This window comes from Crocodylus siamensis, chromosome 5 (assembly GCF_052110815.1).
Source record: "Crocodylus siamensis isolate JL-2025a chromosome 5, ASM5211081v1, whole genome shotgun sequence".
Lineage (NCBI taxonomy): Eukaryota > Metazoa > Chordata > Crocodylia > Crocodylidae > Crocodylus > Crocodylus siamensis.
This window is the reverse complement of record NC_143399.1, coordinates 185347501-185375164: the sequence shown is the minus strand read 5'-3', so window position 1 is coordinate 185375164 and position 27664 is coordinate 185347501. Positions and strand designations below refer to the sequence as shown.

Sequence of the window (27664 nt, the reverse complement as noted above, 5' to 3'; positions counted from 1 at the left end):
TTACATGACATGCTGGAGGAAGTGGTTTTGGTGGTCCTTCTAATAGAAGTACTCAATAGAAAAGAGGGTGTTAAGTGGTACTGTGCTGCAAAGCTGCTATGTAGAGAAGATGTAAAATGTAGCCCTGCACATTTGTTTGGAGAGTTTGCTTCATGGCGCACTGTTTTATTTTAATCTTGTATCTGTTTTACAAGTTATCTTGTTTTTATTCTAAACTGCTCTAAGCCTTTTGGGGGAAGATAACATATACATCTAATAAATGAAATAAAATGGATTTTGCAGCAATTACAACGCGCGCATCCAAAACTAAAGACCGTGAGTCCCTCTACCAAATTATATTTGGTCAACTCCAAAAACAGCTTTGCCTGTTGTAACACCTAATTTTTTGATGCTCTGCCAGATAGTGGAACCCACAGCTCTGAGTTACCAGCTCAGACTCCCTGTGCAACACAAGAGAGAATTAAGTACCTGACTGGGAGTCACAGGAGCCAGTAATGTTAGTCATATCAACTAGCCAGCAGGAAATGCCAAACAAATGAGAGGGCCCTTGCTTAAGTAACTGGGAGGTGAGAAACCTGTATGCAAATCCTGAAATTTTGGGATTTGAAAACTAATGTCTTCAAAAGGGAGATCACCCACATCTCTGGAGCGCTTTTGTTCATGAGCTGTAGGGTCACTCTCACTTTTTTGCTTTCTCTCTGGCCTAAGAAATGGTTACTTTTTTATATGTCCTAGAATAGCTTTAACCAGAATGACTGGAAAAAAGACTCACCCCAGCTTAGGGATCTGCTATGGGATATAAGAGGCTCCCTGTCCCAAGTCAGGGCAAGCTGGCATTTGAAAACATCTCTCATGTCTCTGTAGACAACTTTGTGTGTGTGTGTGCGTGTGGGGGGGGGGTGTTATTCTTTCTCACTGTAAACCTCAACCCACATTCCCTTCCCTGTTGTTTTCTTCACTGTTCCAAAGCAATAGTTGAAGCCCCAGCCCTGTGCACCCTTTCCCCGCCCCAATAAGAGGAGAATCTTTAGCATTGGGCAGGTCTGCTTGCTTCTCCTGAGTTACACACTGGTAGGCGTACATCCAGAGGCCCTGACGCCTTAGAGATGGCAACCACCTTTAGCATGGAGTGGACTTCCCTAGCCTTTAGCCTGCCTGCCTTTCCCTGGAGCTACAGGTGTCCCCCCTCCACAGGCAAATGCTCTTTGGAGTAGACCACTGGCTCAGCCTTGCGGGCTCGGGAAGGGGGGTGCTGCCTGGATTGGGCCCCGCAGTCAAAGCAGGTGGGACGAGTCTGTGCCAAGGCCCTGAACAGCTCCAAGGTGCCCGTGCTCTTGGTGCCTTCTTTTGCATGGCCGCTGGCAGAGACCCTCCTGCAAGTGCACCAAGGGCCAGGCCGCAGCTGAGCAGGGAGGGATGAAAATCTCGGTGCTGGACTCGGGTGCCGAAAGCCCAGATCCAGCGGGATTTAGGCGCCTAACTAGAAGCGACGGATCCCTGTGGCTCTGGCTTGAAGGCCCCGGCGCCAGTGCCCGCCCCTCAGCCGGGCTCTGCCCTGCCCAGGAGGCGAGGGGCCGCGCCGGGGAGTGCGGAGTTCCCGGCGCTTGCACTAGGCAGCGGTTCCTGTAAAGGCAAACAGAAACCGGCGGCGGCGGCGGCGGCGGGAGGTGCCTGCCCCGGGTGAGTCACGGCCGGGCGGCGCTCCCTGCGCCCGCCCCGCCGAGTTTCCGAGCGGCGCGGCAGAGCGGGCGCTCGCTGAGGCGCAGGGCGCAGCCGGCCCGACCGCGACCCCGGGCGCGTCGCGTCGCGTCGCGGCAGGTACCGGGGAGCCAGGGCGGGAGGTGCGGGGGGCGGGTCCCGGGGACCCCGGCCCCGGCTCGTCTCAGCCCCTCTTCTGGCCCCGGCGGAGCCGGACAAGCCCGGCCGGAGCGCGGAGGGCTGAGCGGGGCGTGCGCGGCACCGGGCACCGCGCGGGGGGTCTCTAGAGGCTCCAGTCTTCACCGATATTTAAACAGGTGCTCCTGGGATAGATGGCCGTCTGCCTGTATAGATAAATATATCTGTGTTTGTGTGTGTGCACACGCCAGACACACACGCATGTGTGTTCTGTGTGTTACAGGATTGCCAGCTCCCAGGATTTTCAGCGTTGTTCTTAAAGTCTGGGCCTTGGGACTGTGAAAAACTTGGCTCTTTCCTTCTATTATACATATTCTTTTTACAGTCCTAAAGCACAGATTTTAAGACCAATGCCAAAAAATCATGAGAGGTGGCAATACTGGTAACTCTCTCTCCCAGTACCTATTTAAGTATCTGTCAAGACTGGCCTGGCCTACCCCGTGAAGACTGAGGGACTTCTTGGGAGAACGCTATATAAGGAATTGGATATATGTTGGAATATGTATATAGGTAGTGGGATATAGCTATGTCCAGATTGCCAGAGTCTTGATAGATACTTAAATAGGTGCTAATAGAATATGCATATGTATAGATCTATCTATATGTCTATGTACATATCTCTATGTGTGTGTGTATATAAATAAAATAGAGAGAGAGAGAGAGGTCTATCTATATAGATCTATATAAATTGATACAGCTATATCTAGATATAGGTATGAGCAGACCTGTCCCTTTGGAGGGGGAGTGAATTGGGGCAGCTGCCCGGGGCCGGGTGCTTTGGTGATATCCTATTCGCATCTGTTAGCACCCCATGGACAGTGCTGTACTGGCCCTGCTGGCTCTGTGCTCCAGCCACCCCCACCCCACAGACCATGCACAGGCTGATATGCCCCAGGCCCTATGCACCTTTAGGGTCAGCTCTGGGTATGAATTCACGTGAATATATATATGGGTGTGTATATAATACATGCGCACCCCCTCCCCCATAGGTGATATTCTATTAGCACCTATTTAAGTGTCTGTGAAGACTTTGGCCTAGCCTATACCTTGAGTTATCTGTTTAGCTCAGGTACTTTAGTTTGAAACTTCTTGCATTAGAAGAGGAGTGGGAAGGAACATCACAGGGTGGAGGAAACTTTCTCTCAAGCTAGGTGAAGTCCCCCTCAGAGGAGCATTGACATAATGTTCAAAGGCTGACTTTGCTGACACTTGCAACTCAAGCTAGCAAGGCAAAGCAGAATTCCAGCTGACAGACCCGGATAGAGCCAGTAACTTTTCAACCTCCTACTGAACAACGTGAGCACTCTTCTGTAGAAGGCCTCTTGATTCTCCATAGGGCTATGTTTACAATAATTAAACTGAATGTTGAAGGTCATGTGGTTGAAGGAGTCCTGCTGCAGTGACATCAGGGAATTGGCTGTGAGGAGCAGTACTAAAATTCTGTTAAAGCTGTCCCTCCCTGTCTCTTACATGGGGGTTTTCTGCAGGAGAAATTGTTATTATTCATCACATAGGATGTGTTCAGCTATGGAATGAAAGCATTGTCCTTCAGATCTTACTCTGCTGCAACTGTCTCTCTCCCTCTGTTTTGCTGGAGCTGTCTGACCACAGGCTAACGGAGCTGTTGTGTGAATACATACATGGAAAATTCTTTCTTGAGATCTTAAAGACTAAAGGTTTTCCCCTTCCTTGTGACAGTGTTTTGCAGAACTTGGTGCACTAGCCTTCCTCCAGACACTTTTCTTTTCTTTGGTGGTATTTTTCAAGGCCTGCAATTATCTTACTGTGAAAGCATTTAAAGGAAAAATACCAGCTCCGTTCCTTTATTTATAGCTGATGGCTGGTTAAACAAGAACAGATATAGTATTTATATGTGTTTACACTAAGCTAGTTAGTTTGCAGTACAGGGCCTGAACCATGCAAAAAATCTTGTATCAGTTTGGGATTCCAGGAATATTTTTTTAATACCTGGAAGAAAAAAAAAAAGATGTCAAGGTAACAATAACATTTCCTTGGCTGAAAACTACCCATGACAAAAAACTCTTTGACTTGCCGGTGGCTCATGTGATGTTGGTTGAGCAATGACGTGATTGGAGGAAGAGTTTTTCCTTTTCTTAAACTTCAGTCAGCTGACTAACGCATGCTTTTTTTTCTTTTTTTTTTGCTTTTGTAGATAAAAGCAGAATTGTAATTAGAAACACAAAAACTATTTACAGGGCCTTGATTGCTATGTATATTAGGAAAACACTGAATGAAAGTGGCTAAGATTTGTTTCTCATATTGTGCATCCAAATACTGCTTTAACTGCAGCTAAGGAGGCTTAGCAGGAAAAATTAATTCACCAGTGGCAAGTAGATGCTTTTCTTGTTAAGGGTCATCTATGAGCCACTGACAGCTGAAGGGTCATATATGAGCCACTGACAGCTGACACTGACTCTCTTTTTAAAGAAAAATGTAAACCTCATTCTGATTAAACAGCCTTCCACACATGAAATCATGTTGTGTTTCTTTCTTCCTGTGTGAACAAACTTTAGCTGTCCATGCTGTTTTGAGCAGGAGAAGAATAAAATCAGTGAATATTTTGGTCATTTTCATTTGAGCCCTGTGGGCAGAAGTGAATGGCTTGAGAAGCAGGTTGAGTACAGTGCTGTGATTTGGGGAGCAAAACAGAGGTAAGCGTGGAATAGATCGCAATAGAAGGTTGGTGGAAAGTTCTCTCTAGCATGTTATCATGGCTAAGTGTCAGTAGCTGTTTGAGTCAAGTTTGCGTCCAGAAAAGCTTAAGATTTCTGGGGGAGGGGGGAGGGTGACTTTTTTTTCTTGAGGGAAGTGTCCAAAGAGTTGCTTCTCCTCTGCCTCACATCTCAAAAGGGAGTTTCCAGTAGGAGCTGATTCTCTATTTTCCTTCCTTCCAACTTAATGACAAAAAGTCCAACACTGAAACAAATAGGAAACCTTTCTCCTGGAGACAGGCAATACTTACTAAGTTACATAGCAGTGTTTGGGCTTGGGCATGAGAAGGTGAGGTGGAGGCCTCAGGTACAAAAGTGGAACATCTTCAATACTTTTGTCCATGCTGTTCCAGGGATGGTAATCTTCTGTATCTTATTGCTCCCTCTGCTCCATTTTAGGACTAACAATTAAGAGTATGGGGATATCTGTGCCTTCATTTGCTATAAGGTGAAGTGGTCTAGGTTGATGCCTCCTTTCTTTCCCAACCTTAGAACCAGTCCCCACAGGGGATGACAAGAAGAGGAGCATGCTACAAAGCCACCTTTTTTTTGTGCTAGAGATGAACAGTTTTTCCTGTCTTCTTGTTTCAGACTTTTTTTCAGGACGTGGCCTGAAGCTATTAACCAGGTCAGCCACGTCACTGTATTTAGCTCTCTGCACCGCTGTTTTGACGTAAATACTCTAAGCCATGAGAAATATCTGCCAGAAAGTTTCCACATCCTCCAAGGGAGGAGAAGAAAGATAATATCTTGACCAGAAACTAAGGTCAAAAGTTCTGCATTGCCTGAAAGCCTTGGAGGAATCTTATGTCAGCTACCTGTCCTTGAGACAAGTTGCTTGTGCTTAACTGTAGATCTTTTCCCCCCCATAAAGTATCACTTTCTGATTTACCTTAAGTAGGCAGCTGCATTTATTTTTGAAAAGGCCAGTGAAAGGTCTGTGAATGTGATATGTTATATAAATGTGATATGTTAGTCCATTCTGGAAAGGGAAAAGGGAAGGTCCTGTCTTCCTAGTGCTTGAATAATTCTTGGAAACCTGTAATGAAGGTTATTTTCAGGCCTACTTGGAAATGTAGGTGACGATGGTGTTTTGATTCTTGCTTTTCACTCTCTTCTCTTTTTTTCCTTCAAAAATTCCCCTAGTTTCTCAAACTTATGATAATCAGTTTTTCTTTCCATGAGAACAGTGAAGTGAATGATCATATGAGCATGGGGCACTTCTGCTCTAACACATCTTTGCAAACAGGCAATAAATAGTATTTTCAGAAGAAAATAAAGAGTACAGAGTTTTAGTGTAATTGCAGTAGCTGTGAACAAGAGCTTAAGCTGCTGGACAGTCTGACCAGACTCATTGTGGATATAAGGGGTTTTTTATGGGTTTATGAGATATAACCAGAATTAATTTCTGATAGGGGTTTATTGAAATCTGCAAAGTGGAAAGCCCCCTTTACCTAATTATTTTTATTAGTATATGAAGGAGTAAGCATGTGTACTTCCAGTGCGAGTAAGAAGGTTCTTTGGGTTTGACTGCAGAGTACTATACTGTGGTAAAATTAGGAACATAGAACTGGAAGGGACCTTGTAGGAAACTGAGCCCAGTATCTTATATTGCAGGCCACTTTGTTATATATATTCCTTTAAGGCTCCATCTTATAAATAGTTAGGAATTTGTGGGGGAAGAAACTTATTGAAGGCTGTTCCAGAACTTTACTGTTCTGTTGGTTAGGCACCTGATTTGCAGCCTGAATTTATTCATTGCCAGTTTATATTTATTTGTTCCTGTGCCAACATTTCCTTTAAATATTATTTTCCCATCTTTGATGTTTTCTTTCCCAGTACTCTTACAGAAGGCAACAATATCTCTTCTCAGCCTTTGTTCTGCTAATCTAAAGGAGCCAAGTTTATTTTAATTTTCTCTTATGATAGCACCCATTCCTTGATATCTTCATAGCCATTCTTTTCATCTATTCAAGGTTGAAGTCATCTTTCTTGAAAGTGCCTGACCAGAACTGCAGCTTATCTAAATAAGGTCTCATTAGTATTTTATACAGTGGCATTAATACTTCCTCCCCCTTGGCTGAAATTGTTTTGGTTGTATCATAGAATTGTATCTGCTTTTTGTATATTTGTAGTACATGATATTGGTGACTTGTGGTCGATGTGTGATCAGCTAGTACGTTCAGGCCTTTAACGTCTTCATTCATTTTTGACTGGTGAGCCCCTACTTGGTTAACAAAAATTCTTGTTGTTAGTTGTTACCCATTGCTATTGCTTCTGTCCTCAAGGTCATCTATATTTTTCTGTACGATATCCTGATCCTCTTTTATATTGTACTGATGACATATAGCTTGTAGGCATCTTCATTTCATTAATAGACTTCTACTTTCTGTGTGCAGGTTATTAATGAAAACCTTCAATAAGGTCAGTCCCAAGATGAATCCTTGGAATTTGGCTACTAACTTCCCTCCAGTTTAATACTGTTGTTCCTTTTTCATTATTGCTGATTGCATTTCTCTACTAGTCTTTTCCTATGTACATTATGGTTCTTTTGCCAATCCCCATCTACTCAAACTTTTATAATTGTTGGGTTTTAGGACAGGGGTCGACAACCTCTTGTATGCTGGAGTGTGGCATGTGAAGGCATTTTGCTTGGCATGCATGCCTTGAGGAGGATGGTGGGGGAGCCACAAGGGGCCTGAGCCTTGTTGTAGCAGCCCCGGTCCCTTCTTCACTGTCTGCACCAAGGCACAACTGCTGCCAGCAACGAGCTGGGTGGGGGCTCCACAGACCCTGGTGCAGCCGCTTGCAGCCTCCAGGCTGGCTGCCGCAGCTGGCTGGGGCTCTGGGCAGGCCCCTATTGTCAACCATGGAACCTGGATTGTTGCAACATACGGTGGGGAGGCTGCAACGAGCTGCACTGGGGTTCATGGAACCCCAGCTTGGCTCCTTGCCAGTGATGGGTGCATACGTGCTTTGGGGTAGAAGGCGGGGAAGGGGCCAGGGCTGCGCTGCCACAAGGATTGCACCCCAAGTGGCTTCTCTGCCATCTTCCCCTGGCATGCCAGCATCTTCCAAGTCGAGGGTATGGCTGTTTTCGGTACTCCTTCCCAAAAACCTTGCCAACTCTGGTTTAGAATTTGGTGGGGATTTGCATGTTGCCTTTTTTTGTTTTCTTTTTTTTTTTTCAACTCAAAATGTGCCTAGCACTTTTGCAAGTGCCTTTTATACAAATTTAAAAAAAAAGAAAAATATAAAGGACAGGGTTACTTTTTTCTTACTTTTTTTAGATAACTGAACTAACTCATCTTTGTCTTTTGGGCAGCCTTTTATGTGCTTAGATTTGAACATTGGGAAATTTCTAGCACACCTGCATGTATCATAAACCCTACATTTCTGTTGTTGACTGAAATGTTGTAGGCACTGGTGATGATGCACCTCTTACTGTTTACTCTTGTACTTTAAAATGTACATTTCATTTCTCCCAGTTGCAGCTAATAATTCTTGATTGTTCTATGTTTGAGATGGTATTGGTCAGTGTGTTCTTTAATAGGGGAAAGAGATGTGACACTTTGTTGTCATGCTGTAAATCACTACCAAAAGAAAAACAGATTATAATATTGATGCTTATTTTGTCAGTGTACTAACACTTGCATGCGAATATACTTGCCATATGCATGAGGGAAAAATATTTTAGTTTGAAATCAACCGGGATAATATATATTCCTCATCATTGTTTTTTAATGCTGTGTTTAACCCCAAACTATCTGTGTGGAAGTTAAGCATTTTAATGTTTACTTTTTGTTTTCTATTTACAGGTGACGTTTAGAAAAACAGACAGTAATGGAGTATATGAGCACTGACAGTGACAATAAAGAGGAGATTGACTTGCTGCTAGCACACTTAAATATGTCTGAAGTGATAGACATTATGGAAAACCTTTATCCAAATGGAGACCTGGCTGTTTATGATGACAGTCTAATCACCATGTGCCAAGAAACAAATGAAAATGAGGAGTGTGCAGAATCCTTATTGTTCTGTAAAAGAGAAGTTTCTTTGCTGTCAAATGTCAGATATGGGACTGTGGAAGACTTGCTTGCTTTTTCAAATCAGGTGTCAAACACTGCAAAGCAATTTAAAGGACACAGGCGGCAAGAATCTGGAATCCTGTTACATACGGTATGGGTTTTTAGACTTTTTTATTAAAAGGAAATAAGAAAATTCAGAATTTCATTACTTGAAAGTGAAACAAGTCTATATATTTTGCAGCCAGCAGTGAAATAACATTAAACGATAACAGCTTTAAAGCAGAATTATTAGGAGAAAAGCAATTGGTAGGATTATTCCATTCAGAAGTTTGACAAAAGGATCATTCTGCCTCCAAAAAGTCAAAATCGCAGAGGCAGTTGTTCTGATGCTCACAGTTCCTATTTACCAGCTGTGAAAACTGATACCACGGGATGTTTAGCAATGCCATATATTTCAGTATTTGAGTATTCTCTGCTACCCACAGCACAGCTGTCTCTTGTTGAGAGGCACAATGTAGCCACAATGTTGTTTGCATGCTACAAAATCTTGTCTCTTTCCACTTTGCTTCATACCTGCTGATATTGATTTGTAGAAACTGCCACTTACACAAGAGGAAATGATACTTTAGAATTTTAAACATCCTGCATAGATACATGTATGAGAGAGGTAGTTAGCCTTGTTAGTCTGAAGTCAGGAAGATCTGCCAGATATATTTAGGGGAGAATGTTTGATCATTTAGGGTGCTGACAGATATGCAGACCCGTGGCCTAACTCTTGGTGACTTACATAAAGCACCGTGAGTCAGAGCACCCCCCCTTCCCTTGCTTCCGACCCAACAGATGTTCACCTGTTGAGTTGGGGGTAGGGGGACAACTAAGCCTGCCTGCAGCTGTGGGTTGGGGTTTGCCTGACCTGAGCTGGAGGTGGGGGTGTGGCAGGGTCTTCAGTCTACCTGCCTTGATCCTCCAGTTTAGGCCAAGCAAACCCCAGCCTCCCTTCCTGCAGGCAGCCCCAGGGGTGGGGCTAGGCTACATCAGCCCAGCCCTGATTGCGTGACAGATTAACACTAGGGAACATAAATTTCATCCCTATTAGATGAGGGTTATTTTGTCATGTGATTGGCCACTTTAAAAGCACGCTGGAGCTGTGCATGTGAGTGCTTTCAGGGAGTCGGTTGCTTGACAAATGTGACTTCTGTCTGTGCCCTTAGTGTCATTGCTATGCATTGTATCTCACGTCTTGTCCTTGGCACTGAACCTTCTGATTTCAGAGAATATATGCATTTTGAGCCCATCCCTTATACAGACCAGTGTGAACTTCCATCTGTTAGTGATGGCTCTTGGGGCAATCCCACGATGATGTAATGTGAGACTTAAAAGGAAAGCCCATTGAGAGTCAGTGGAAGTACTAAACCAAGAGCTAGTGAAACTCCAAATGCTTAACCTGTTGTCATGGGCTACGAAGATTTTATTCTCATGAGTCAGAGCTCTGCTCCTCTAATTTGCTGGTACTGTTGCCTTCCATCTCTCATGCAACCATCAAATTAAAGAAAGCCAAAAATAAATAATAATAGCTTTGAGTTCAAAACATGAATGGAAAATAAGTAATTCTAAGCTCTTAAATATGTAGATCATTGTTTACTTAACCCTGGCTAATTATTTTCCTCTCTGAATTTAGGCTAGAGAGGAGGAGAAAATTTTAATCTAAATACTTGCCTGGCTCTGATCAATATAATATAATATTTTTTTCCCTGTTTACTGGGTATTAGTAACGGATACAATACTGAAATAGCCTTGGCTGTTAATACTGAGTTTTGTAAATGTTGTGATACTTTTTGTGACACTGCAAAATAGGGTCTTGCTAATTTTGAATGGTGGTTCTGCTTAGCATAAATATTGTGCTGCATAGTTGTGACTGCCTTGTGTGCAGAAAAGTGTATGCATTAACCAGCTCTGTGTGGGTGTAGACAGTCAATTGGGCAAGTGAGTGGAATCAGGATAGTGCCAATCAGAATTTCTGAATGGATCCACCAGTCTCTCTGCTGGATAAAAAAGTAAAGGAGGTTTAAGGAAGGTCCAGGCATGGTTCCAATTTTGGGTCTAGTGTGGTAGAAGCAGAATAGTTCCATTCGGTTGTTGGTGGGATAGTTTATCCTTATAGTGAGCGCTAGAAAATAACTTGACTGCCAAGGCCTTATGTCAGGATAGATTTGCTCCTTAATGAAAAGGCTTGAAGGAATTTTTACCAATTACAAGCTGGTAAAATCCAACCTCTCTTCTTAGTTTCTTTTACTAAAACCTTTTTTTTTTTACCTTGTTTTTTTGGTCTAATTTTGACCTTTTTGATTAGCATCAAAGTACTTTCATTGTCTCTAAGAACCCATTAATTGCATATAACAAAACTGAAATTGTTGGTAGACACAGTTGTATATTTGAGGCCCCTGAATTTGTTTGTGACAGTAGTATCCAAGTGGGATCTGGGAGCTTTGGAAGAGGGGGGCATCTTACTGATACCTTGTAATACAGGGAGAGAATGGGATACTAGAGAAAACTCATGACTACATTTTGGCAGAGGCCATAGTAGTCTTTCTTGAAGATCTACCTGCCTTTCATATTTCTGGGAAACACGAAATGTTTTACTGAGAAAAACACCTTGTAGCCTTTATCTTCTGTTCTAGAGATGCATGGACTTAACAGAGATGATGGACATGAAATTCCTGTTCTCCCTGTATCAACTGTTAATTCATTGTTCACAGTGCTTCAGTGTGACAGAAAATACAACAATTTGCCCTTTGTTTGCTTGTGACCTACAAAAAACCCCAAAGTTTTATCTTTCTGACGAACTTGAAACAAGGTTAATCCTTTGTTTAGGCAATCTCACTGTTATATGTGAATGCTGTTCATGAATGTCAGTTTTATCAGTCAAAATAATCTTTTCCTGATTGCAAAAATACCATATTTTCTGTTCATTCAAGCATAGCTGAATCGGATTTGCGTTTATACACATGACCTTTTAAGAATAATATTCTGCTTTCTGCAACATGCTATTGCATGTAGGGTGCCGCTGAAGAACTGAGTAACAATAATGTGCTGTATGTGACTATATCAGAGGGGTGAAACTAATCTATAGCACTGACCTGTTTTGATATTTATATGAAATTATATCATTCTGTACCAGTAGGCATGATATTGGTTTCTGAAGTATTATTTATTTAAAGCAATATTTTCAGTTAACATTTATAATGAATATGCTTTTTAATTGTAAGATTGACAGTCCATATATTATCAATAATATCTACAGCTTTATCAAATGAAGCAAACTTAATTTCATGGCTTAATTTGAGCAATATGAGGACACACAGCAAAGGTCAGCCGTCTCTCTCTCTCTTTCTTTGGATAAACTGTGTGAAGACTTTTTTTTTTTTCTTCATTGATAAGGCTTTATTCCCTAGCATTACACGTGATGTGAGGAAATGCTGAAAGTCTTGCTCACCTTGTATAGAATGGCCTGAGTAACAGCTATGTGGCCTAACAGGTTAGCAGATTCCAATAAAGAATGTTGAAGTTAATTTACACAGTGCTTGTTAGTCTCAGTAATCATGTTGTTGTTACCAGATAATTAATTGCAACTTACACTTTGAAAAGATTAATCATCGGAGAGAAATGCTAAATATATCTCCACAAATGAGTACGCCTCACGTGCAGGTTCCAAATGCAGACTAGCATACATCCTGGGGAATCTGTCTGTAAAGGTGTTAGTCAGGAAATTCTGAATTCAGTAGACTTAAGTGATGATGCTTTCACTGTGTGAATTGAATTGGCTAAAACTTGAACTGCTCTCCTGTAACACATTCTTTTTCTCCACCTTAGATCACTCCAAAGAATGGGCGTTATCAAATCGAATCAGATGTGCTCTTGTTTCCATGGAAGCTGACCTATAGGAATATTGGTTCTGATTTTGTTCCTCGTGGAGCTTTTGGGAAAGTGTACTTGGCACAAGACAGAGAGACGAAAAAGCGAATGGCATGCAAGCTGGTAGGCTTGTTCAGAGTTTTTTCTTCCAAGTAAACATTGTAAAATATGGCATACATAATATATCATGAGACCATACCTACATTTAATTGCAGTGGTAATTGAGGCATTATTTTTGCTTAGGAAAAAAGTATTCTTCAGTTACACCTGCCACTGATACTTCTCTATAAGAATGCTTAATGTATGATTTATTTCAAGTGTTTTGTTTTGGCTTTTTTGTACTGGACTGTATTAGCAAGAAGTTGCATTTTTGGGGGGGATTTGAAGAAGTACATTTTCTTGAGAGGAATATCCTGGAGTGATTAGCTGTGAGAGAGAAACCTTCAGCATTCTGAATGTGTACAGCAGTTTGTGTAATTGCCATGCTGTACAAGCCTATTGCCTGATTAGTATTCTTCAGAGGCCTTTTGAGCTTGGCTGTTGTCAGCATAGTAAACCACTGAGTTCCTTGAAGTCAGGGGCAGACTCATGTTGAAGGCAGGTCAGGAGAAAGCTTATGCATAAAGATCGTGCATCACCTTGAGTCTCTCTTCAATGGGAAAAACTTATACATGAAGATCTCACTACAATGCCAGTCTGAAGTGTCTTTGACTTTACTGTTATTTGAAGCACATGCATGTGTTCTTCCATTAGATTCATAGATTGTAGAGTCAGAAGGGACCACAGTGGATCATTGTGTCCAACCCCCTGCCCCTGGCAGGAAAGAGGACTGAGGTCAGATGACCCCAGCCAGGTGACTATCAAGCCTCCTCATGAAGACCGCTAAGTTAGGTGACAGTACTACCTCTCTTGGAAGCCCATTCCAGATATTGGCCACCCTTACTGAAAAAAATGTCTTCCCAACGCCTAACCTATATCTACTCTTCACTAGTTTGCAGCCATTATTCCTAGTTCCTCCCTGAGGCGCTCTGGGAAACAGCGCATCACCAATTCCCAGTTGTCCTTCCTTGATAAACTTATAGGAGGCTACATTGTCTCCCCTCAGATGTCTCTTGTGAAGGCTGAAGAGATCCAGATATCTCGACCTCCTCTTGTAGGGTCTTTCACAGAGGCCACTAATTATGTGAGTGGCCCTCCTCTGAACCCTCTCCAGATTCTCCGTGTTGCTCTTGAAGTGCGGCGCCCAAAACTGGACACAGTACTCCAACTGCGGCCTGATCAATACCGCATAGAGGGGGAGTAACACCTCCCTTGATCTGTTGGTCAGGCATCTGCTAATACATGACAAGCTGCAGTTGGCTTTGTTGATGGCCTCATTACACTGCTGGTTCATGTTCATCTTGGAGTCAGCTATGACTCCAAGATCTCTCTCAGCCTCTGAGCTGCTGAGGATGTCATCCCCCAACCTGTAGGTGTGCTGGGGATTCCTCCTTCCTAGGTGGAGTACCTTACATTTATCTTTGTTGAATTGCATCCTATTTCATTCCGCCCATTTATCAAACCTGTCCAGGTTGGACTGTATCTGCTTCCTGCCCTCACTTAGGGTCTAATTGAGATGAAATGTGCAATATCTCTGTTTGCTTTGCGTGCATTGGAAGGAGAGACGCAGTTTTTCAGAGTCCAAGGTTTTGTTTCAATCTCTTCTCTAGGATAAAACAGTTCTTAGTATTGGCTTTCAAAATACTACTCTGACTTTATCGATGAACTCTTAAGGCTGACTTAAAGCTCAGTTGGAGCCATGTTCCATGCACAGCTATTAGTAAATAATACCGATAAAGACATGGGTGCCATGCTTAACAGACATTGCTGCCCACAGCGTGGCAGAGGTGGGAAGAAGGCTGGCTTGCCCTTTTCCTCTTATGCTGGGACAGCTAGCATTCAGTAATTATGTTTCTGAATTAAAACTGCAGCTATGCACTGCTTTTGGGAAAGCACTGCTCAGTATAATAAAAAAATTCACTTGTGGCCATGAATTGAGCAAATGTAAAAGAATGGCCATTAGCCTTTTTTTCCCTCTAGCCCCAGATTGCAACTGTGTATTATTTTGGTCCTTTTCAGTCAGCACCACCTCCAGAATAAACCAAATTGCTGAGGAATCATTTTTAAAATGACTTTATTTGCCATTGCATATATGGTGGCTGTCTTGCATCTATCAGGATTTAACAGAGGTTAGTGAAGAGACTAAACACGATTTGTCCATGGTTACCCTTGTAGCTAAACTAAGGACTTTGCACCTGTTCAGACTCATGCTGTCAGCAATAGGCAATTCTCGCTGCATAAATAAAACTTCAGATGGCTGAAGGGAAAATGGGGATTCTTATCTCTTTCACCAGAAAGTTTATCTAGAATGTTGCATAATCATGAGATTTTGATGGGAATAGTTCTTGCTAAATTGCTAGATTTTGATGGGAATAGTTCTTGCTAATTTTCTGGAATCGGGTATGCTTCTAAAAGCTGTGTCCTTTTTATTTTTAAACAGGATGCACTGAAAGTAGAGAAGGGGAATAAGTCAAGGCAACAATATTTTAACATGTTTAATAGGTTTTTTTCCTTTTGTTTTCAGTTAACATAGAGAGAAACTATTTACTAAGTAGTTAGCTATTCTGTGTAGTTCTACTCAAGTTTTGTTTCAATGCTCCAGGTCCCACTGGAACAGTTCAAACCGTCAGATGTTGAAATCCAGGCCCGGTTCCGTCATGAGAACATTGCTGAGCTGTATGGTGCTATCCTGTGGGATGAGACTGTCCATCTCTTTATGGAGGCAGGAGAAGGAGGATCTGTCATGGAAAAGCTGGAGGGCTGTGGGCGCATGAGAGAATTTGAGATCATTTGGGTGACAAAGCATATCCTGAAGGGACTTGACTTTCTTCACTCCAAAGGAATCATACATCATGATATAAAACGTATGTGTGCTCCATTCGTCAAAGGACCTTCTTGTCCTCGTTACACTGGGAATACACCAATGTTTTAATGTCTCTTCTTCATAACATAATTTTGAGGTGGGCTGAGCACTTCCACATCCCATTTCTTGTTGGGGGGTTGGGGGAGAGATGTGGAGGGAGTGCTTGAATTAGTGCTGCATTTCAATTATTATGTTGCCTTGAAACATGATTGTTTCAGCCTCTCGACCCTTTAAGATAATCCAAGTCCTAATTAAAATCAAAAAGGACCTTGAGCTCAAGTTTGAAAAAGTTTAGTAAACTTTGTTATTTTCCAGCAGCTTTTAACTTCCTTGCTTTTCCTGGGTTAGGTCAGCGCATAAAGTAGATCAAACAATTTTGATGATGGTTGTCACAGGCCTTGAGACTATGCGGTGGTGAGACATTGCACTGTCTTGTGGTGATAGGGTATGTCAATGGAGGAAGGATGGGGATAAAAAAAAACCTATGCCTGAAAGGAGCTGTGTATCCCATAGCCAAACAGAAAGAGGGTTTGGGCCTGCAGTGTACCGAGCTGTGTAAGTTTGTATCATTGATGTTCTCTGTTTATCTGGTTAAAGAATTTCTTCCTGATGTTGAACCTGCTTTTGGCTCTGACACAGGAAGAGTGAATGCTGTGGGGAGGGGGGAGAGACTGTCTTGTCTGACTGTTGTAATCTCTTGATATTTCATGCTTTTTAGAAGAGCAAGCACATGTCAGAAGGGGCTTGACATAACATCAGGGGAGCTTGTGATTCAGGATTCTCCTTTCCATTTTAGGAGGCAGGGAGGTAGCGCCAGGCTCTCTTCTTTTGCCCTGGCAGGGTAGTGGTCTATGGGCTTGATGTATATAATCTCAAAATACATTAAGTATATTGAAATACGCATATGTATTTTTTTCTTTCAACGGAAAGTGAGTAGAACAGTGTTTCTTTCTCTGCCAGGTATTGTTGGTGGGGAAGGCTGAAACCTCATTTGTATTGTACTCGGTCCTTCTTACAGTTTCTCGGCCAGCAAATTCCAACTTCCAGCTCCAGAGAGAACATTCCAATAGAGCACAGCTTCCCCCGAGCCAAAAGGAGGAGGAGGGACTCTGCCTTGGTTTTTAGCTACATCTCTTTGAGCTATTCAGAAGATAGGAGGCTGTGACATTACAAAACTATTCTTTAGGTGGTCCAATCCAAACCTGTTAAGTCTTCCTTCCTTCCTCACTTGAATGAGTTTAGGATCTGCCTGTTGGTGCTTATCTCTGTGTCCTGGTGAGGCGTTATTGGAAATTCTGTGACTGAGTTAAGATTTCAAACATCAGTTGTTCTCTGGAATATGAAGTTAGAGGTACTTACCCAAGGAAGTTGTTACTTGCGTTTGTAGCAGTGTCACATTCTGCACAAACCCATAGCTACATAAATGCATTTTTATACTTAACCAGTCTGTTAAACCAGAGAGCAAACTGATAACCAGAAAACCACCTGAATCAGCATGGTTAGAAATGACCTGTCCATTCTTTATTAGCTGGTAGGAGGACTGGTGTAGGTGTTAGGGCTTGATTTTATTGGTAAGGGAAAAGTCCCCTTTTTAACTGTACATATTTCTCCACAGTTGAAAACAAAATTCAAGAACTTAGCTCATATTTTCTCCATGTGCACTCAAACAAAAAGCAGCCTTCAGGCTGAGATTAAACATGTAAAGCTTCATTCCCAAAAGACAAAGTTGTGAGCAACTAAAAATGTTATCTTACAACAAGCTGATGTTCATTATTTTGCAAGAATATCTGTAAAATAAGGGTGTGATCCTACAGAATATTTGATGTTTGAATTTTGGGTTCAATTACTGTAACATGTCACCAGCACTCTGATTTAAAAGGTAGACAAGGGTGTGAGCATGTGTACATGTGCCCAAGGAGCTCTTTTTTTAGAATGTACCTGCGGTATAGTATTAATTATTTTGTGTCCTACTGATGATATGGATGAGAGAGAACTAGGCATAACTCCTTAAAGAAGTTGAATAGCAAAGTAGAAAATGATCTGGATATAGGTTCCTTTGGAGAAGATGGTAAAAAAAAAATGTAATACCTTGCTCAAAAGCTTACCCCAGTAGCTTGCAACCTTTTTTCATTCGTGGACCTCTAAAAAATTAAAAATTGAAGTGCAGACCTATTTGAATTGTAAATGTGTGTATTCACAATACTTTCGATTAATCAAAGTCACCTTGTGTGGACCCCTTAAACAGTCTGCAGACCCCTCTGCGGGCCGCAGTTTGAAAACCGCTAATTTATACTGTAGAGAATGCAGTAAAATCTTAGGTGTATGATGAATGAACCACAAGGGCAGAAATTAGGTGAGACCTGTACATTTTGTGAAAGAAGTGCAGGACCCAGTTTAAACTTACGGTAGGGATTTGCAAAGTAGTTTTAGGGATTGGACTAAAACTCTCCCCATGTGCCGCCCCCCCCCCCCCCCAAAAAAAAAAAAAAAATCATAGACATTCAATGGGAATACCAGGCCCAAATTCCTTAGGCTGCTTTGAAAATCCCAGGCTCTCTTGCTCATATGTCTTTTTATCCTACTGTATGCAAGAGGAGAGGATTTCTATTTTTTAAGGTAATATCTCTTATTGGTTCAGCTGCATAGCTGGGAGAAATCTTAAGCACAAGTTGGCCTTCCCTCATGGCTCAGACTTGTTCATGGTTGAAATTTCTGGGATCCAGAAGAGGTGTTTCTCCCACCCTTCCTGGATAGCAGGACCTTAGGGGATTTCAGGACTGAGCTTACTGAATTCTTGCATGAAGCCTTAGGCCCTTGGAGCAACCCGCCTAAACTTTCAGCCTCTTGCTTTGCAGTTTCACTGTGGAAGTGGACAATCTGACCTGTAAGATCCAGTTTAAAATTGCAAGCTAAATATCTGATAGTGTTCTTAATCTGTGACATGAAGTTAGAGGTTGAATATGCCTTTAGACTTAGAAGCTGCAGTTCCCAAATTGCAGCTCACAACACTTGTGAGTGATATTTGCAAACTCCACAGAAGTTCTGTTAGAGCAGCTGGGCTCAGCCTGGAAAAAGGGTCACAAGCTAACCAGAAGTAGCACTGCTGTGCAAAAAATTGGGAAATGCTGAGCTAGAACTTCTGTTGTTCTCTGTCTTTGCACTTAAGTTTTGTGTGAGATGCTTGGATTGCAAAATAAATGGCACAAGTTTACAAGAACCCAATGTGTGTTTGTTTTTTTGCTTTTAGCCAGCAACATCGTTTTCATGTCAACTAAGGCTGTTTTGGTGGATTTTGGTCTAAGCGTTCAAATGAATGGAGACATTTACTACCCCAAAGACCTCCGAGGAACAGAGGTAATGATCATGTGTGCAAGGAAAGCCCTGTCATTGCTCCACTTATGTTGTAATGCAGCCAGATGTTCAAGAAGGGTTGTTTGGTGAAACCATGAGGGTTTGGGGGCGCTTTTTAAAAATGTTATTTTAACATTTAGTTGTGTGACAGTGAGAGTTTGTTACAAATTGAACTTTCAGTGACTGGAGAACTAGGTATTATGTTACAAACATAATTTGTCTTCAGGTCAATCGTTTTTTCTAATCACTGTTAAATTCAGAACCAAGTGTGAAAATTTTGGTTCCACTAATGCCGCCACTTACAGGACTCCTGTTGGTTTCCAGCTGGGCAAATCTCTACCCCTGATGCTTAGCAGACTGTTAAGAATACATTTAGAAGACAAGTATGCAGGGATGAAGGATGGTTGTGCGAGTAGGGCTTGAGGCCGGGACTCAGAAGGTCAGAGTTCAGTTCTGTGCTCTGCCATAGCCTTCCTGTGCGACTGTATTCACACCACTTAGTTCTAAACCTGAAGCACAGAAAGTTATGAATAATTTAGCTCTTTAGTCATCAGGATTGCGCCTTGTAAGGACAGCTGCAGTTTGTGGTGATTAGATACTAAAATAATAAGGGCCATGTAACTTAGATTTTGGGCCACGATTCCATGTAACAAGCACTGGTGTATCCACTTGGCACATATTTAGGTTTTCCAGGGTCAGGGCCTGAATTAACAACCATGAAGCTGCACTTGGCTGAATTATCTGAAGAAAATGTGGGCTGGCTTTGCATTGCCAGTGAAGCTGTTACAGGAAATATTTTGCTGTTTTGATAGTCTTTCCAAGCACAGAATGAATACGTGTTTAACAGAGATGTATTCATAACCCTTTAAGGGGAGTGAACCACTTCTTGAAAGCAAGGCTAGACTAATACATTTCAAAAAACCAACTGATGTTCCATGAAACGTTTTTGGGAGGATGCTTGAACATATATATATATATTTTTTGGTTTTCCGGCCATAAGAGTTCAGAACTAAAACTAATTACTGAACCTGTGCTAAAAATAACCGTCCCTTTGGCATTCGACTTAGGAAATGCCTTTCCAATGTGACAATAACAAATACGAAGCAATGTGATGGGAAAGGCATGAAGTTCTGAAGGGAATTTCCAAGGGAGGAAGAAACGTGTTTTTTTGCATTAAAAAAAAAACAAAAAACTTCGCTTGGCATAAAAAAAAACAACTTACGTTATGGCACAGTTTGCCTTACTTTGATCAGGCCAGGTTTATGTAAGTCAAGGTCAGGTTGATGAGAGAAAATTGCACTACTTTTATAACATTAAGTGATTGTACAAAGTGAAACCAGGTGGGTGCCTGCAATCCTGTACCTTTGCAAGCTATGCAAGAATTCATCAATCCCTAAATTCATAGGCACATATCTTTCTTCCCCATTTGAAAGTCCTCAGCATCTGCATCCACAGAAGCCTTCTGAGACAGGGAGGGAATCGCGAGATAGGACTGCAGAGGCAACAGACAGAGCGTTGGGTAAACATTTGTAGGAATACAATTCTAGATTTTCACTCCTATTAGGAAAAATTCAAGCTGCATTGCCATTCTCTTGCCTTGTCACCTCAGTAATGTCTTCATGGCTCACAAGCTTGGGTGTGCCAGGAATAGATGGTTTACTCAGGTGTGCATCCATGCCCTCTGAAAGCCATTGAGATGAATGAGCACTGCTGTTTCCTCTGCTTAGTGATGTGTTTATACTCCACCTGAGGGTGTCCTGCATTTTGCATCAAACTGCAGCCTCAAGAGGTGACACTTTTCTAGAAAAGTTTTGCCTTTGGTTATGCAAAACAGTGCTCCTCTATAATGGCTACAGTGAGTTAGAACTTGGATTTACCATTCTGGATCCTGCTACTGGTCTGTTGAGTTTGGAGTCTGGAATGTGACAAGGTCTAATGCCAGCTGCTGTGAAGGAGGGTACAGGCTGTTGCAGAGGTGTGTCATTTAGGCTTTCTTGTTCAGTTCTTTGCTGTGTGAGCACAGGCTGTACATGGCCCATACTGAATCATGGCTCTGTGACAGAGGATAGTGTTTTGCCATGCTGTACAAATTAAGCAAGAATATCTGAAGGACACCCAAGTAGCATGAGTGTGTGTGGTGTGAGTTCTGCATTTCACAGAAAATTTAAATCTAAAGTAGACCCAGAAATTGAGGAAAGTGCTTAATAGGGACAGCATAACTTCTGTTTGTAGTTTCATAGTCATGGATTGTTCTTTCCAACATGCTTGATAAAGTGTTTTCCCCAAGTATAAGCCTTACTGAAGAAACAGTTGTCCACTGAAATGTATCAGATGCTGAGAGCCTGCACACTCAGCCACCCACTATGCATGTTAGGCTGAATTCTGTATTACGTTATGCTTTGTACAACTATGTTGAAATGATTTTGAGGTCACACAGAGTGCAAGTCAGGGCCTATTTTGTTGCCCTACTTACTCCAAAGCTGCTTTTTCCTACTCTTAGAAATAAAAGTAGAACTAAAAACACTTATTCAGTCACTTTCTTTCCTTATTGCACTTAAATGTTGTTTTTAAATGCATAGAAATGAGAGGTATGCTAATTTATTTTCTAAACTGGAAAGGCCCCTTTTGTTTGATCACCTTGTCCCTTTTAAAGCGGGGTAGATATAGCAATATACCCCCAACAAAAGTAGTATACAGAGGCAAGTGGCTATTGCAGCCAGATTTCTCTTGGCACTTTTGTGGGTATGCAACTTTATTTGGAGCCTTGATTGCAAAAGTGATTCAAATTATTTACTGTAAAAATATCTTCAGTGTTTTGTAATAACTGCATGAGTCCCATAGAAATACCTAATCCTATGATGACTTGTGGTAAAACTATGTGGTGACGATTCTTTATGTAATGTGCCACTTCTGTGTTTGACAGTTGAGCTACTCTTGTTGCCAGATGATTTAACTAGGAAAAAGCATTTGAATTTGTTTGTTTAGAGGCAGCTGGATGAAGGAAAAATATAATCCCAAAACAAACATGCTGGCCTGCTAATCTAGCATGTGGTCTGTGCATTGTTCTGTTCAAATTTAGCTCTCTGTGTCGATGGGCTGGGCAGTTGTGTGCATGCAGTGCCGTCATACTTCAACATGAGGGTGTGCCTCGGGCATCCTGTCCAGCTGATTATAGAACAGCTGCCGGTGACATTCTTGCTAGGCTGATCTCCCCGGGAAGGGTGATGATTAGCGCTGGTAGGGAATGTTCTGATGAGCTGTTTTTCATTGGAGAATTTGGGCTCCTGTCAAAAGATCTTGGGTTTGTGTGTCTTGTTTTGTTTTGACAAATGGGTGTACTCATTTCGACAAGAATGGAATTTCTGCTCACAAAACATGGAGGGAGAGACCCTTCACATCAGAATAACATATAGCCCAGTGGTCAGGGAAGACCCAATATGTGGGAGATCCAGCATCAAGCCCTTTAGTCCAGTGACAGCCAACCTTTTTAGCAGATTGCGCTGCAAATTAAACCCCCTGTTTTCCCAAAGTGCCACTCCAATCCTTTCCCTGATCCTGCTTTCTCTCCTTGCCTGACCTGTTGCTGTGCTTTCTGCTTCTTGCCCAATCTGTCCTCATGCTGCCTGTCCCCTCCCAGTTTTGCCACGTGTGACACACACACATAGACACACACAGACACACAGACACACACACACACACTATCCACGCATGTTGCAGGTTGGCTACCCTTGCTTCAGTCAAACCATGTTAGCTGTTCTGGGGCTTTCAGTCTCACCCATTGGTGCTGTTGCACTTATATATATCATGTACAGGAGATTTGTATTTTGTCTTCCACATCTCAGATAAGTGCCATATTCTTTTTCACTCCCTTACCCCATGAATAAATAGACAAAGTGGAACAGGAGATTCAACAGGAGAGAGAGCCCCACCTAAAAACAGATTGGTAATTGGAGCAGACATCTGGGTTGTGTGAGATTTGATATACTTCTGAATCGATCATAGGGGCTTGAATCTGCATCTCTAGACTCTGAGGGACTGTCCTAGTTTTGGGCTATTCTGAAGTAGACATGTGTTTTTCTTCCACTTGAAAATCTTTGAAAGATCTTGGGTTTGTCCCAGGATAAAGCAGAAAAATATTTGAAATCTTGAATATTTTTGTGGAGCCAGAAAAACATTTTCTCCTTGAGCAAATGTGAGTTCAGTCTGTGGGGATACAGTGTGGAAGTCGGGGGGGGGCCAAGAGATGGGATAGGAGAGAGATTCTCACTGCCCAAAGTCTGGTGGCTGACCAATGGGTGGATGGCAAAAGCAAAGAGTAATCTACCTTTTTAATTCCCTTCCCAGATTTACATGAGCCCTGAAGTGATACTTTGCAGAGGACACACAACGAAAGCAGACATCTACAGTATGGGGGCTACCATTATTCATATGCAGACTGGCAGCCCACCCTGGGTGAATAGATACCCTCGCTCGGCATATCCATCCTACCTCTATATAGTAAGTATCTAGAAAACTGTCTTGGAATAGCTTTCCAAAGAGTGAGGCCACTGTATGCTTGTTGGTAAGTCTCCTAGCCGTCTGTGGGATTGGGAAAGTATCTGCTGTCAGAAAAAAAGATGTGGTTTTCCAAAGTCTGAAAGAAATACCATAAAGGTTGAAAGCAGGCTGTAATAATTTATGAGGTGACTGACTGGGATGGTGTCAGCCATAAAGTTTAGTTTTGCAATGCTTGATGTGGCCTTGTGGAGGTCAGGTCTGAGTTGTACAAAACTCAGAATTTATACTTTTCAGTTTTGAACAAAAGCCAAAATAGCCAAAGCAAAATTAATTCAGACCTCTGCTTTGGCATGGAAACTTGGTGAATGTTTCATACGCACAGCCTCCTATGGGCCTCAGGCTGCTAATAGGTTTTCAGGTCACTGGCTAGACCTTGTCTACATTTTCAGTTTATTGTTACACCTGACAGCAGGTGAATTTTGCTTGGTTACCAGTCTCATTGTGGGGACACAATTCCTGAGTGAGGAGAATTTCCATGGCAGTAACCTAATAACCTGGAACTTACTCTGAAAATGATCTGCTCTTGTTGGTAATATTGTAGGTCTGAGAGAATTATTTTTCTGGTTTGCTAGATCCACAAGCAAGCCCCCCCTCTAGAAGACATTGCTGAGGACTGCAGCACCACAATGAGGGAACTGCTACAAGCAGCTCTGGAAAGGAACCCAAATCATAGACTCTCTGCTGCGGACTTACTGAAACATGAGGCCTTGCACCCTCCCCCAGAGGAGCAACCGCGGTGCCAGAGTCTGGACTCAGCCTTGTTTGAAAGGAAAAGGCTACTGACGAGGAAGGAGCTGGAGTTGCCAGAAAACATTACAGGTATCACATGCTTCCTTCTCTTGCACTTTTGTATTTTCATTCCCATCAAAATTTTAAGAAACTAAATGAAGGTAAACACTCCAGGACCCCAGATAAGAGAGGTAAGAAAAATCTTGAGAATAGGAGGTCAGAACCAGGGCTTATTAAACATGTTGCAAAACTCCCATTGACTTCAAGAGTGCCGGTATTTGGCCTCATTCTGTAATTCCAGAAGAATCAGTTCACCAGAAACCCGGCCCTCCTCCAAAGAAGTTCTTTAAAAAAGTACAAGTACTTCTCTGGGTTGTCTTAACCCCTTCCAGTACATAGGCCAGGTTAATATTAGTTAAGACCACTCTGCCTCATTTAAAAAACACTCTGTAACTTGACTGCTTTGGCATGTCATCAGTGATATGCAAGGCCTCTGAGAATGAGACTAGAGGAAAGGAAAAAGTTATTACATGCATACCAAGCCACTATTTGTGGTGCCATACATGCTTTTGAAGATAATTTATGAGCCAGTTAAAATCTTAGTACCAGGTCCAAAAGAAATCTGGTCTCAGCAACCTATTAAAAGGCTGTATTCTTCACTTTCGCTTTCTGTTGAGACATTTTCCTTCTACCAATATTCATAGGAGTTGGTGGGTACATGCTAGGAACTGGCACTTACAAATAGAAACCTACCTAATCATGAAAAACACAAAATCTGTTATTGCCTATAAAAGCAGGCAATGTTTGCGAAGTCCATGGAAAAACAAAAGGAAAGCTTACTGAAAATAAAATGCTGGCTCCCCAGAGGGAGACAGAAGTCCTCGTGGTGCTGCAGCTCAGCAGCTTAGCCCACTGGGGAGGAACTGGGGAGTTGCTGGCACACGGGGCCCTGGCCACAATACGTCCTCTAAAATGGCAGCTGGCCCCACGATCCCCCTGCAAAATTGACCAGCTGCTTATAAAAACCCAACCTTAATGAAGTTTTTTACTTAATTTTTATATTGAAATAATAATTTTAAAAGACATGTATGCAAGGCTGTAGGTGCCCCAATGCATGAGGACTCTTATTATTTTAATGGTTCTGGGTTTTTGTTGCAAGACTTGTTTCTGTAATTACATAATTCTTTGTGCCTTATTGGGTTACATGCACCTTTGCCCTCTGCTGGGCCTCTAAAGTCACAATTCAATTGAATATCAAATGACATTTGGCCATTTAACTCAGGTTTTTGATGAGTACTAGTGTCCAGGGATATACATTACAAAAATGCTTGAGGGAATCCTGCAGCTGCAGGACCATTTATGAAAGTACAAGCTTAGTAAACCAGAGACTCAGTCCTTGTTCTCTACTGTCTGCAACATCTGAATGGCACAAAGAGGAAATACTTTGGCCAGATGAGAATTCCCCTCAGTCGATAAGGGGAATTTTTAACTTGCAAAATAAACAGGGCTTTCTGCAGTGCCAGCCTCAACCTGGCACCACAACTTAGGATCCTGTCCAGAGATGATGAAGTCCAGCTTTCCTGTGGCAGGCTAGTTGAGGGGGAAGGGCAATTAGAAACTGTATACAGCTTTTGCTTTTTAGTCCAACCAGACTTGGGGCAGCAGAAGAAACCAGAAAGTGGCTGCCACCAGCTTCTCCCCCAGAATTCTTAAGAAATTTGGCCTGTTGTTTCCATATAAGCTGATTATAATTTTTTGCTTAAAAATTATGCTACTTTTTAATAGCACCCACTGCCCCCTCCAAAATAGCTTAAACAAAAGTAGGCTAATTTCCCACAATTTTTTGCAATAGTTTAAATGAATCAGTTGTGAGTTGTTAAAGTCACATCTCTCTTTCTTTTCAGATTCTTCCTTGTGTACTGGGTGTACAGAAGAATCAGAGCTGCTAAAGAGACAGAGATCACTCTACATAGATCTTGGAGCTCTAGCTGGCTACTTCAACATTGTTAGGGGACCACCAACATTTGAATATGACTGACTTTAGCTAGTTCTCATGTGTTTGGATCAGAGTTGGGACCCTTTCTCTCAGAAGTTCATTGTGTGTGTGTGATGTGTGTGTATATGTGTGTGAGTGCATAATCTATTTGAAAAAAAAGAAGAAGCCTTTTTGGGGCTATCAAATGTGAACTGCTTTTAACTTCACAGTTAATTAAGCTAAGCCCTTTGGGTTTCTGGTAGATGCAGCCCAAGCAATAACATTTTGTCTCCGATTGCAAACCAAGACAAAGGGGAAAGAATCATAGAAAGTACGGATTGTAAGGGACTTCAGGAGGTCATCTATTCCAACCCCCTGTTGAAAGGAGGACCACCCCCAACTAAATCATCCTAGTGAAAGTTTGTCCAGCTGGGTCTTGGAGAACATCTTGTTGGGACTGTTGTTCTCTAGAAACGATCCTTACGCTGTAGGTGCTTAGCACATGTACTTTGAAATGCAAGAAAAACAAACAAAAAAACCTCCCTTTCTGATATGCGAAAAAAGAAAAATATGTTTTTCTTGTTTAGTGCTTTTAAATGTTGGGGTTGGGTCCTTCAGTCTTGCAAGGTTGTGCTTAATGTAAAACCAGGTGTGAGAGACTTTATGGACCACTCTTGGGAGATTCTTCCACAATCAACACTTTTTTCTCAGCTTTTGGTCAGTCTTCGCACAAATCAAAATAGCCTTTAGGCAGATTTAAATTGTGCCAGTGACCGGTGAGCAATGGAGCCAGGGATAACTGGCTTAGGAAGATGCCCCTTGCTATGCTTCCTTTTCTTGGAAATGCCAGCAGTAAGGGGCATTTTTGCATAGACTGTGCCCCCCCCACCCCCACAAGGGTTGTCTGAGAGGGAACAATCCTTCATTGGCTGCATCCACAGGCTTTGAGGGAGTTTTGTGCTGGGAGAGTAAGCCAAATTTTCTGGCCTTGACTGTCCATGTGACTCAAATGTTACACATGCTTGGGCTGTCAGTAATGTCAGGAGAACTCCTGACTCCTACTGCTTTAAAACTATACATGTTTAAGTAACTTTACTACTGTGTATTAGAAAACATGTCATTAGTGACATATTCTGTTCCTATGGAAACAGAATTTTACTATTCTCACTATGGCTAATACATTTAAAACACAATGTTTTGGATGGTAGTAAAACTATGAAACTCGCATAGTTCTGTACATCCCATGGGATGAGAATGTAAACTTTTATAAACTCTTTAGTGCTTAGGATCATTTTCTTGTAAGCATTTCTGTTAAGATGGCATACCGTGTATGTTGGACATCAAACCCTTTGGGACACAAGGCCTCGTTATTAGAAGTCAATTATTTAAGACTGCTTCTATCAAACGTGATCTTTAATTGATTATTTCCAGTTTGATACTGATATAATCAGATGAATAAATCCAGTTTGTTGTGTCCTGAAGCAGTTGTTCTGCCTGTTCTTTTCAAATGTGTTCCGAACTG

At 42.0% G+C, this 27664-nt stretch overlaps 1 protein-coding gene across 4 annotated transcripts; it reads left to right on the top strand.

Annotated features, from left to right (window-relative positions):
• Window positions 1-1588: 1588 nt before the first annotated feature.
• On the top strand, window positions 1589-27611 carry MAP3K8 (mitogen-activated protein kinase kinase kinase 8). 4 transcript variants are annotated; one of them, XM_090047446.1, is made up of 8 exons: window positions 1589-1680; window positions 8447-8807; window positions 12527-12691; window positions 15270-15531; window positions 18778-18884; window positions 23226-23378; window positions 24011-24257; window positions 26072-27611. In XM_090047446.1, exons 2-8 carry the CDS (start codon window positions 8472-8474, stop codon window positions 26203-26205), a joined length of 1404 nt encoding a protein of 467 aa, XP_089903572.1. In that variant the 5' UTR covers window positions 1589-1680; window positions 8447-8471; the 3' UTR covers window positions 26206-27611. The 4 variants fall into 4 exon arrangements, with proteins under 4 accessions (XP_089903572.1, XP_089903571.1, XP_089903573.1 ...); XM_090047445.1 differs by lacking the exon at window positions 1589-1680 and adding an exon at window positions 1704-1818; XM_090047447.1 differs by lacking the exon at window positions 1589-1680 and adding an exon at window positions 1900-4568.
• The last annotated feature ends 53 nt before the right edge of the window (window positions 27612-27664 follow it).

Bases quoted from the DNA above. Each gene is read 5' to 3' on its own strand.
- MAP3K8 (XM_090047446.1), top strand. From the start codon at position 8,472: ATGGAGTATATGAGCACTGACAGTGACAATAAAGAGGAGATTGACTTG. The intron at 8,808-12,526 runs GTATGGGTTTTT...TCTCCACCTTAG, and splicing joins CTGGAATCCTGTTACATACG to ATCACTCCAAAGAATGGGCG. The intron at 24,258-26,071 runs GTATCACATGCT...CTTTCTTTTCAG, and splicing joins GTTGCCAGAAAACATTACAG to ATTCTTCCTTGTGTACTGGG.